We start from the raw sequence: 11,939 nt of genomic DNA, 5'->3' as shown, positions 1-11,939 counted from the left end.
CGCCGCCGTGGGGTAAACTCGCTTTTCGCAGTTAAGGGAGAAATTTTAATTTTCGAGTATACTCGCTTTTCGCAGTCAAAGGGTTAAAGGATTTTGTTGTCTGACGTTATAAAGTAGATTACAGAGAGAGAGAGAGAGAGAGAGAGAGAGAGAGAGAGAGAGAGAGAGAGAGAGAGAGAGAGAGTCCAGTTTCTTGTTATAGGGTGAGTTACAAGAATTCTTTTCTGCAACCCTGAATAAAACCAACCACATGAAATATATTCAAACAGCAAATGAAAAATGTTGAAATAGATTTCACCTCCTGATAAGAAAACTTTCTTTAGTACCTCGTATATAAAACATTGAACTCAAGGGAATCTGAGAGAACATCCTATGCAGAAAGGATCCTTTGGAGGTTGATTCCTTGAGGCCGGGCTTTCAAGAGGGATCATGAAGGAGTTGGATAGCTAAATCGTCTAATAAAACTAGGATATTTCAAGAAAAAAAACACAGCTTTGAACATTTTAAAACTTAAAGAGAATTCAGAATAAAGACAACCAATAAACATTCATGTCATGAAAACGTTTCCTTTCTTTTTCAAAATGTTTTTCTTCAACGTTTTTCATTGTGTTGCAAGAGTAATTGGAAAGTTATATAATTTTACATCAACTGAGAAAAATAAATGGACAAGGGTTGAACGCAGTTATTTCTTGCCTCCTTATTCGTGTATAAGTTTGGGAGTGTGAGTATACTCGTGTAAGAGAGAGAGAGAGAGAGAGAGAGAGAGAGAGAGAGAGAGAGAGAGAGAGAGAGAGAGAGAGACTACTCTTGTGGGGATCAACCCTCTGTATGAACTCGCTCAATAAAAACTTCTTCGTTTCTCGATAAATATTGGCAGTTTCCAGAGAAATTGTCCCTTTTCATACACAAGAGGCTCGTTCCTTGGATTTACAAACTCAAATAACTAAAATCTCCTATACTAGAAGGATTTCCCTTTATGATAAGGGCCTGATATTTTTACTGAATCGTCTAAAGAGCAGATCTTAAGGCCCCCATACACTACCGAGCATCGAATCGCGCTTCGAGTCACCTCAAGCTTGGCTCGAACTCGAAGGAGGCCACACACTAAAGAGCCTTGTTTCAGTTAATCGCTTTTTCCGCACAGTGAAGATGTCATCCTCAGACCTAGACACAGACGATTTTTTAAGCATTGCTGTTGCTCTCGAAGAGAAAAAACGTAAAAAGCGATCAAAGTGGAGCAAATCGTGGCTTTTAAAGAGAAATGATTTCTCACATACCAATTTGCTAGAAGAACTTAGATTGAAAGAGCCCCAAGATTGGTTCAACTATCTGAGGATGGACGAAGATACGTTCCTAGAGCTTCTTTCCATGGTAACTCCTATTATTGAGAAGAAAGATACGAAACTTCGAGAAGCAATTTCTCCCCATCAGCGTCTAGCAGCCACATTACGCTTTTTAGCAACTGGGAAATCCTATGAAGATCTAAAATTCTCAACGTGTATTTCTCCATAAGCATTGGGACACATTATTCCTGAAACCTGTGATGCGATATACAGAGTGCTCAAACCCCATTACTTAAAGGTAAGACAACATTTGTTTTTCTTTGTGATATGCCAATACCAACATTTTTAGCGATACCGACAGATATCTCTATTTAGCAATGTATCGATACCGATACATTTCAAAGTTTAAAAAATTTGTGATGAAGAAGCTTTAATTAATGTTATTCAGTCATAAAAGATATGTTAATGATAGGTAATTAATTAACTGAAGGAAACATGAATTTCAATTTTAATATCACTTTATCTTATAGGTACCTTAGCCTATAGCTACATTGATACTTGATAAGGAAAAAAAAACACTGGCTATATCAGTTTTTAATGATATTTTATTTTTAGCTAACATCAAAATCCTTATATGAAAATAAAAAAATAGAAGAAATTGTATATAATTAAAAAAAATTCTGTAACAACAAAATGAAAATGAAAACTGAGGATTTCTTTCCTTCATTGATAATGCTAATTATATACTTAAAGAAAATTCAATAAAAAAAAATAAATGACAAAATAAAAATGAAAACTGAGGATTCCTAACTAATTACCTACTTAAAGAAAATTCAATAAGAAATTCATTTCTGTAACATAACAAAATAAAAATGAAAACTCCTTCATTGATAAGGCTAGTTATATAATTTTCCTATCTATATGAATTCATTACCAGAGAAGTTATGGAAATATGATGCAAGTTGGGTCTCTCCTGTAGGTTGGGTCCCAGAAAGAGGATTGAGGTGTCCATTGACAACATGGGACATTTCATTAATGCATCCTTTTTTGGCCTTGTACAAAACATCATTCACCAGACGAATAACCTCCATCGAAGTGCTTTCTGGGAGTTCGTCCAATTGGATTGCCCAAGCTTTAACTTGAGCATCGAATTTACTACTTTGCTTTTTCTGGAGACGCTCAGAGAGTAACTTATAAAAATCCCTCTGTGAATTCTTGCATCCTTTAGAAGATGTAGAAGATGATGCTTCGGAGCCTGTAGGAGAAGGAGCAGGAGTGGGAATGGTTACAGTTGTTGGTGAAGAAACAGATGTTTCATCCAACTGTGGAAGAAGAAAGAAAAATATTTAAAATGTGTACAAACTTTTGTATTTCGGCATTTATAAATTTTTCGTTGGCTAAGCAAAATCAGGCTAAAAATAAAACATTTATTTACTTCATCTTTTACCCTTTGAGCTTTGCCCTTTTTTTTCTTCTGTATTGTTTTTTTTCTCTTTATATATATATATATATATATATATATATATATATATATATATATATATAGATATATATATATATATATATATATATATATATATATATATATATATATATATATATATATATATATATATATTTTATATATATATATAAATATATATATATATATATATATATATATATATATATATATATATATATATATATATATATATATATATATATATATATATATATATATTTTTTTTTTTTTTTTTTGAGGTCAGGCTAGAGAATGAGCCTTCTGGTCCGTCCTGATTCTCCCGTCCATTAAAAAAAAAAAAAAAGTTAGGATTTACAGATGGAAAAAAATTGATATCATGTGACTTTTTTTAAGTAACTTGTTAAAATTTGCATTATATAATATGGTATAATATTTATAATTTTCTTTATATTCTCTTTTTCAGTTTCCTTCGAGTGTCGCAGAATTGAAAGCAATCGCACAACAATTTGAAAACAAATGGCAATTTCCTAATTGTAGCGGGGCGCTTGACGGCAAGCACATAAGCATAAAGGCCGATTCACACGACCCGTTTTCTTTCCGACAGGCTGGGTGGTGGCTAACCGCCGTCGAAATGTTGTGCATTCACACGAGGCGTTCCTTATCCGATTACCAGCGCGCGGTTTTCAATGTTTACTTAGACTCTGTCACGTGAGGACCGAGTAAATTACGATAATTTTGACACTTTAAGATGTTGGTTGATAACTGTGTTGATAAAATAAGTTATGCAACTTCATAATGCTTTATGCAATATGCCAAGAATATTAAAATTACGATAAATTACCTGTTTTATTTAATGCCTCTCCAGTCATTTTCCATATCTTTTATTTATGTAAATTATTTCTATACATCTTGTTTGCCATGTCAAACATCTCCTCATATCCTTGAAAAAGTTCAATTAACCTCTAATACATGGTGCCAACAACAAACTAACTAATTTCTTTGACTCTATACTATGAGGAAAAGTCGGGGTTGTAGGCCACGAAACGAACGGGTACGATACAGGTCCTCGTTCACACAAAACATCATCCACCCGCTGGTTGGGACGGGTGGCTAACGTCCGTCAAACCGGTCGGGGTTTCTTGGGAAGAAAGCCGAGCCGCCTCGGAAGGGCGACGTCCGAGGGACGCCGTCTGCCTGATGGGTCGTGTGAACAGTTGCATTTGAATACACGTAAGAAACCTAGACGCCGCTTAACCGACGGCGAGCCTGTCGGAAAGAAAACGGGTCGTGTGAATCGGCCTTAACTCCTCCCCATGATTCCGGGTCTTATTACTGGAACTACAAAGGATTCAATAGTGTTGTGCTGTTGGCCCTTGCAAATGCCAACTATGAGTTTATTATGTGTGATGTTGGCACTAATGGGCGAATATCAGATGGAGGTGTGCTTGAGAACACAAAATTCGGAGACCTATTAAGCGAAGGGAAACTGAATTTGCCAGAGCCAGCTAAACCAGAAAATAGTAGCAGAATTTTGCCATATGTATTCATCGGAGATGAGGCTTTCGCGTTAAGGAAGCATTTTTTAAAGCCTTATTCCTCTAAAGACCTCACAAAGGAGCGCAGAGTATTTAACTATAGGCTCTCTAGAGGAAGAAGAATAATCGAAAATGTATTTGGTATTATGACTTCACGTTTTAGGATTTTTTCTTCACCAATAAATCTAAAGATTGCTAATATAGAAAAAGTAGTATTAGCATGCTGCGTTCTACATAACTTTTTGAGAAGAAAATGTGGTGCATCATATTTGCCGCCGGAAAATGTAAGCAATGATATAGGCCTAGGCATTGAAAACCTAACCATTCCTCATGTAATGCTCGGAGATGTTGCTCTACAACCTTTGGAAAGGACACATACCAGAAACCCCTCTGCAAGAAGCTAAAGAAGTCAGGAATCAATTTATGGCTTATTTTATGGAAGAAGGTGCCGTTCCATGGCAAGACAAGTCAGTAGGAAACTAGAGTACGAGACCAAGTATATATAAATTCAGCGTAGTCTTTAGCCAAAAAAAAAAAATAAGTAAAAAAAAAATTAAACTAACAATTGGTCTCAGACTTTTCCATTGGATAGTTAGTTAAATTCTAAACAAATTAATTATTTAGTTCATGGTGCTTTAAGGTTTTGGTGAACTTTGTATGAATTAAAACAATTAATTCTGTATAAGAAGTGCATATTATTTCTTAATAATTGTATGTATAGAACTTCATATCATTGCTAGATAGTACTTAAAATATTAAGTACAAGTCACATTGTTCAAGGAGAAAGCATCACTGAAATTGTAAAAGGATAATTAGTGTTTAATAAAAATATAAATTTCCCTTACCATCTCTCTTTCAAAGCTTTCCTCCTCTATAGTAGACCTAGAGCGTCCTGGCATTTCTTGGTCTTTCAGAAAGAGTAATTTTTCGTAGTACCATAAGTTGGGCTTATAAATGTCATCTGTGCTGGCTCCAGATTTGTATGAGGCCTGAACCTTTTTAAATTCTTTTCTAAATGATGCACGTAGAAAATTAATCTTACGTAAACATGATTCACGATCAGCATTAGGGTCACATTCTTTCAGTTTTTCTACTAATTTGTCTTGAGCAATTTGTTTTGCGTGTTTGTTATAGTAATCTGCCGATTTAATTTTCCACAAACACGGGAAAGACTGGTATAGGTCTATAAAGTCACTTAACACTTCTCTTGAATTGGCACTATCCATCTTCAATTTCACTCAACATACAAAAATAATGGAGCCTTCCTCGTGTACCCAACAAATTATCACCTGGCTCGAAGCTCCGCCCACAAAATATCAGGAATGTCTTGATAGCGTCGAGCCAGCTGCGAGTGGCTCGTTGCACGATGCGAAAGCCCCCATACACTATGAAAACTCAACGCGTTGCACGAAGCGCGATTCGATGCTCGATAGTGTATGGGGGCCTTTAGATACTAGGTTAAAGTATTTTAGCAAATATTATTATTTATATAAAGCAAATTATTAATATTCAGATTTTTCTTACTCTATAATTCTCAACATGAAAAAAAAAAGATCTTTAACATCGAGAGAATTCGATTGAAATTTTGAATTTACCTAAGTATCACAACGGCATCTGGGGCCTGACTATCACCAATGGAAATTATGATAATAACAATGTCAAACTTCATGTATAAGTATGTAATCTTAAAGAGAGTTAGTCAAGCCATCACATCCAACTACATAGTGCAAAAGTTATTATTGACCTTCGAACCAGAACTGGATTCCATATCTTTCCAGAATTCCCAATATCATGGAAACCTTTTTATGCCAGTAACACTGTCGAAGAATTGTTGCCCTTTTAATTCCAGACATTTTTTAAGATTTTTCCGTTGTTGTCTCGCCATAAACATTAGAAGGATCCAAAAGAGTCTTAAGAACTTTTGCAATAGATGCAGATTCACTTGTAATAAAGACCTGGGTCCTTGAGACATTCGTATGATTTCATAGTTATATTTCATGGTTCAATACAGATATTAAACAGATTGAATTAACTCTTAGCAATCTAGAGACTTGTGTATTTAGTGTAGAAGTTGCGAGAGTAAAAAGGTCTGATGTTCCCACGTGTCTTTAGAATGAGTAGGTTTGTGCGTGAGAACGTGTCAATGAAAGTGCTCTTGCAATTCAGGGTTTAGTTATGGTCTTTTTAGTGTACATAAAGCAAGTTTAGGGCTCAACTACTAACCTGCTGTTTGCAATCATGTATTTCTATAATTGGTTTTCAATGAACACAAACCTCTCCTCCTTAATTGGGCAATAGTTAAGAAGGTTTGTGGGTTACCATGAGTTGGGACATCGATAGCCACTGGCTGGACTCTCTTGTCCTTACTTGGGAAGTGCAAGTATGTAAGTTTCGTTTTTATGACATTTTGCCACATTTTTTCGCTCATGGGAGGTCTTTAAAACCACATTTAAGATTTAATGGAATGCATGTTTGGTTATCATATTAATTTCTAGTTTCGTTGCAACTATATATTGTACCTAAAACACATTGTCACTCATATACATAGGCTACACACAACACGAACTTATACATAAAAAGAGTTTGGACAAATGAAATAAAATTGAGAGAAACGAAATACCCGATTTCTGTGTCTCTATCAAATCTCCGCATTGTGCTGTAATAGAGACTCACTGGAACGCGAGGGACCTAAACATAAGGAGAAAAGCTTATCTCAGTTGGTATAATATTTCATATTTATCTGAGACAACTTCATATAAATGATTCCTAAACTTTAGTAGACAAAACTTCCACAAACTGCTACAGTCTTCAAAGACTCGAGGATGCGAGTCAAAGATGTCAGCCAGCTTAAATGGATTATATATATATAGATATGCATACACACATATATATATATATATATATATATATATATATATATATATATATATATATATATACATACACACACATATATATATATATATATATATATATATATATATATATATATATGTATATACATATACTGTATATATATATATATATATATATATATATATATATATATATATATATATATATATACATATATATATATATATATATATGTATATGCACACATATATATATATATATATATATATATATATATATATATATATATATATATATATATATATATATAGACAGCTTCAGTGTAGGATTTCGCAGCACATGGGGAGATCGGTACGAACCAAAATACCGTTAGGTAAGAAACCAATTTCCGCTATTTATGACCACGCATTTAAATCTGGTCATGCCATTTCTATTGAAAATTTCAAAATTACGGACAGACATAGTAACGTCAGCCAGCTGAGAATCTTGGAGTCTTTATATATTTTTAAGACAAAACCCAGCTTGAATGAGGGCTTACCTGTTCAGTTACCGGTGACCCATTGATCCGTTTGGTCTGTGGGTTGCTGGTCTGGATGGGTGGTCATCATCTCCTGCGGGTGACTAGGTATATTAGTTATTAAGTCTTTTATATAGTTGTGTGTAATAAGTCTTTTTTTAAGGTTTTATGTTCCTTGATTGGTTGATTTTAGAACTAGTTGATCAGTTCATGAAAATGTATCTTCCTAACTATGTACTTAGGATGATTTTATTAATTTTATTAATTTTACATATGATAATTGCAGATAGGCTGAAGATGACATAAGTTATGTCGAAAGCTCCTGAATAAAGATGATATTAGCATTGACTATTTTATTCCTACTTATATATATATATATATATATATATATATATGTATATATATATATATATATATATATATATATATATTTATATATATATATAATATGTGTGTGTGTGTGTGATGCTCTTACAGCGACCACTTTCCAATTTAGGAGTTGATTAAACACCAGAGAACAGTCGGAATTATTTCTCCAACATTAATAAAAATACAACAAAATCTACTGGATTCTAAAAGCCTGCATGATTAGGTACTAAAAGCATTTTAGGACTCTTGATGCGAAATCAGCCTTTAATGGAATTTTATATATCCTTTTATAGATCAAAGGTTTGAATAGTTAATTAGAGAGTGTGAATCATGAATCATGATAATGTTAGAAATTTTAAGTGAATATTCAATGGTGATATATTAAAGCCTATTTGTATTCAAACTGTATTTTATGTGTGATATCTTTTCTATAAAGAGTGTATCGAATATAAGATGACAGACAAATTATATAATGCTAAATGGCCGTATTTATCAGAATATCTGTTTAGAAACACAAGTCAGATATTGTCAGACAATAACTTTTATTTGAATGAATATCATATGTACATGAGTAGTAAATGTATGTAATACATCTATTCATGTGTTTTATTCATTAATAAGAAATAGAGAGAGAAATGATTTCAGATGTAGCTGTGAAGGAATAGAATAAATGGCAGAGAGACGAGAGAGTGACCGGGAAGTCGGTGGGTGTTGTTGTTAGAATTTCGCTGAGTCTTGATGAATTATAATCAAAACCTCCCACTTATAGTTCTAGAACCTTCGTATTGCTCATAATGACTCATTGGGACGCGAACCAGAAGGACAAAAAACAAATGAACTGTGATTGAAGACTTGAAATCACTGGTTTTTAGAGGGTTTTTCCATTAAATAAGAGTTAATCCAAGAAATAAGATTAAATGTAAAGCTTCATTCTCATTAGATAATTTTGGAGGCTTCACAATATTTTTTCTAAATGTAACAAATACTTGTTTTACACTGAAGTTATTTTCTTTCTAATAAAGTAATAATATATGTCACAGGAAAAACTAATGTGATAGGATAATTTTGCAGATTTTTCATTCCATCAATATGTTTGAGAAATTTAGATATTAATCTGGTCAGAAGAGATTGAAGTTATAGGAGAAGCTGCCAGAGTTTATACAAAAACAGCCTAGAATAAGGTAACAGTTGTAGAAGCGGTGTCTAAAAAGAACTCTGAAAGAATTGATCTTAATTACAGGTGTTGAACTTTAAAATTCAACTGTTGTTCTTAATTGAAGTGATAAAGAAACAGACGTCAAAGGTGTCATTTTATGTTATATTTAATATTGCAAGATCCAGGTGCTCTCTCTCTCTCTCTCTCTCTCTCTCTCTCTCTCTCTCTCCTCTCTCTCTCTCTCTCTCTCTCTCTCTCTGCCAGAAAACCCGTCTCCTAACAATGTGGGGATTTCTTTTTTATTCCGGAAAATTAAATTCCTTTCCTCATCGTTGCCATTGTAGGCTCGATTGAAACACCAAATAAATTGCCTCTCTCGATTTTACTATGAAACATGACCTAGCCAGTTATTTCCTTGTGGTTTCTTATAAATGATATTTCGTTTTTTGTCATCTCCTTTCAATAGAATAATGATTCCCGCAATGGAATAAATAGAATATATTGATTCATTTACGAAACTAAATTTCTTCCCTCATGAGGCAAAAGTGGTAAATATATTATCTTCTTTAGCAGTAATAACATTTTTTTTATATATAACATGCAACGTGAACCTGAGCATAGATTGCAGGAATTAAATGCCGTTAGATTCAAAGGAACCTTGATTTAGTTAGTAAGAAATAAATAGGTCGTTTGAAAGTTACGTACATGGTAGTTAATCGACTTTGTCTGTACTAGTCAAAGAAACTTTTTTTATTAATTAATTATGTACCATCACGCAAATTAAACAATCTAGTCCCCCCCCTCTCTCTCTCTCTCTCTCTCTCTCTCTCTCTCTCTCTCTCTCTCTCTCTCTCTCTCTCTCTTTTCTGTTCAATTGTTATCTTTTTTTTTCTAATCGCTTCATCCTTTTCCCAAACATCTGTATTGGATTTTGAACTTCTGTGAATGAGACGACTCAGCTTTTGAATGTAATACCTGAGAGGATCAACTTCATTTAAGTGACTAAATTATTTCCCTGATTAGAATAACATTTGTGAATGACAATAGTCATTAGAATAACGAAGTCCTTGATATTTGTTAAGATGGGGATGATTACCCAAATGTTTTAATATATATATATATATATATATAGAGAGAGAGAGAGAGAGAGAGAGAGAAGAGAGAGAGAGAGAGAGAGAGAGAGACATTCATTCCTATTTGGAGGATATATTCTCTCATTAACGAAGCCGTTCAGTGTCTAATTATCATAACGTCAAAGAAAGCTGGATATAGAATATATACTTCTGCTAATTGCTTATTCCCAGAAACATTTCATGAATGAATAATGAATAGAAATATCAGAGAAATTAGGGAATGATGAATTATGATGAAGAATAAGAAATACAGAAGCCAGCCTCCTTCATCCATGAATTCGAACGCAGTCTCTCTTCTCGGAAGATTGGGTGTCACGGCCACTAGACCCATGTCTTTTGTTTTGCATCAAAAATTTTATGAACAGAAGAATATCCTTCTTCTCCTTTTCCTGTTGGACCAAACTAAGAGACTAAGTGACTGATTTGCTATTTGCATCGAAATTTCCTTATTTCCTTCCCTCACTGGGATATTTTCCTTGTTAGAGCCTTTATGGGGCCTATAGCATCCTGCTTTTTCAACCATGGCTATAGCTTAGCTAATAATAATAATAATAATAATAATAATAATGATAATAATAATAATAAAACACCTAATCTCTTGCACCGCTCATCCCAATGGTTCAATTATCGAGGATAAACTGCTTCCTTAAGACTACACGACCTACGAAGCATGAGTAAGTAAAGCAAGTCCCTTGTATATTGCATATTCAAATTCACCTTAGTAAGCATTCGAAAAAAAATTTCAGTTTTGAGAAGTTGCCTCAACATCCAAACACTTCATTCCTCAAGACCTCAGACAGCTCTAACGTAATGTGAAATGTCGAATATGGAATTGCACGAGGATACCTTATGTGATTCCTATTCATGGTTAAATGGACACTTGCAGAATTAATTAGGGTTGAGCTGGTGAGAGTAGGCTAATCCCCCCCCCTCTCTCTCTCTCTCTCTCTCTCTCTCTCTCTCTCTCTCTCTCTCTCTCTCTCTCTCTCTCTCCATAATGCCCTTTGCCTGTGTGCTTCAGAGCTATCGCATACAATACCATCTTTATTATTATTATTATTATTATTATTATTGTTGTTGTTGTTGTTGTTGTTGTTGTTACTATTATTATTAACTGAGTTACAAACATCCCTATCTGGAGAGGTAGAAGGTTATAAACCCTATAAGGGCTCCAACAGGGAAAGTAACCTAATGAGTAAAGGAGATAGGGAAACCGAATAGTGTGCATGTCATGAGACCCCACTTGTGAATACTGCCTCCACTCCTTCCAACTCTAGCTCTTGCTCGAATGAATCTAAGATTAACCCAATACTTCCTACAGAGGTTTGTTCCAAGGGGAAGAGACTCACGTGGGCTGTGGATGGCCTCACCGGTTAGGCAGTGGTCAACCATCCATAGTTGATATTTCTATCTAACAAAAGTCCTTTATCTCTCTCTCTCTCTCTCTCTCTCTCTCTCTCTCTCTCTCTCTCTCTCTCTATTCCTAACATCCATACAGAAATCTCATTGTATTGACTGTCTTATCAATTCCTGACTCATCTACATTTATCTTCCTACCTTACAGTGGATGTATTCAGCATTTAATTAAATCATGGTAAGAAAAACTTGTTTTAATTCTATACTTG

The 11,939-nt window shown here is 34.1% G+C and overlaps 2 protein-coding genes across 2 annotated transcripts; one reads left to right on the top strand and one right to left on the bottom strand.

The window, feature by feature from the left end:
• Positions 1-1,886: 1,886 nt before the first annotated feature.
• Positions 1,887-5,509, bottom strand: LOC137619202 (uncharacterized). Its single transcript, XM_068349386.1, has 2 exons — positions 5,129-5,509; positions 1,887-2,605 (listed from the first exon to the last, which is right to left on the bottom strand). Exons 1-2 carry the CDS (start codon positions 5,507-5,509, stop codon positions 2,201-2,203), a joined length of 786 nt encoding a protein of 261 aa, XP_068205487.1. The 3' UTR covers positions 1,887-2,200.
• LOC137619194 (uncharacterized) lies at positions 3,040-4,687 on the top strand. The gene is made up of 3 exons (XM_068349379.1): positions 3,040-3,051; positions 3,212-3,427; positions 3,992-4,687. The coding sequence occupies exons 1-3, from the start codon at positions 3,040-3,042 to the stop codon at positions 4,685-4,687; spliced, it is 924 nt and encodes a 307-aa protein (XP_068205480.1).
• Positions 5,510-11,939: the final 6,430 nt, after the last annotated feature.

This window comes from Palaemon carinicauda, chromosome 25, assembly GCF_036898095.1.
Source record: "Palaemon carinicauda isolate YSFRI2023 chromosome 25, ASM3689809v2, whole genome shotgun sequence".
Classification (NCBI taxonomy): Eukaryota; Metazoa; Arthropoda; class Malacostraca; order Decapoda; family Palaemonidae; genus Palaemon; species Palaemon carinicauda.
Note: the sequence above shows the minus strand (reverse complement) of the source record. Positions and strands in the feature narration are given on the sequence as shown.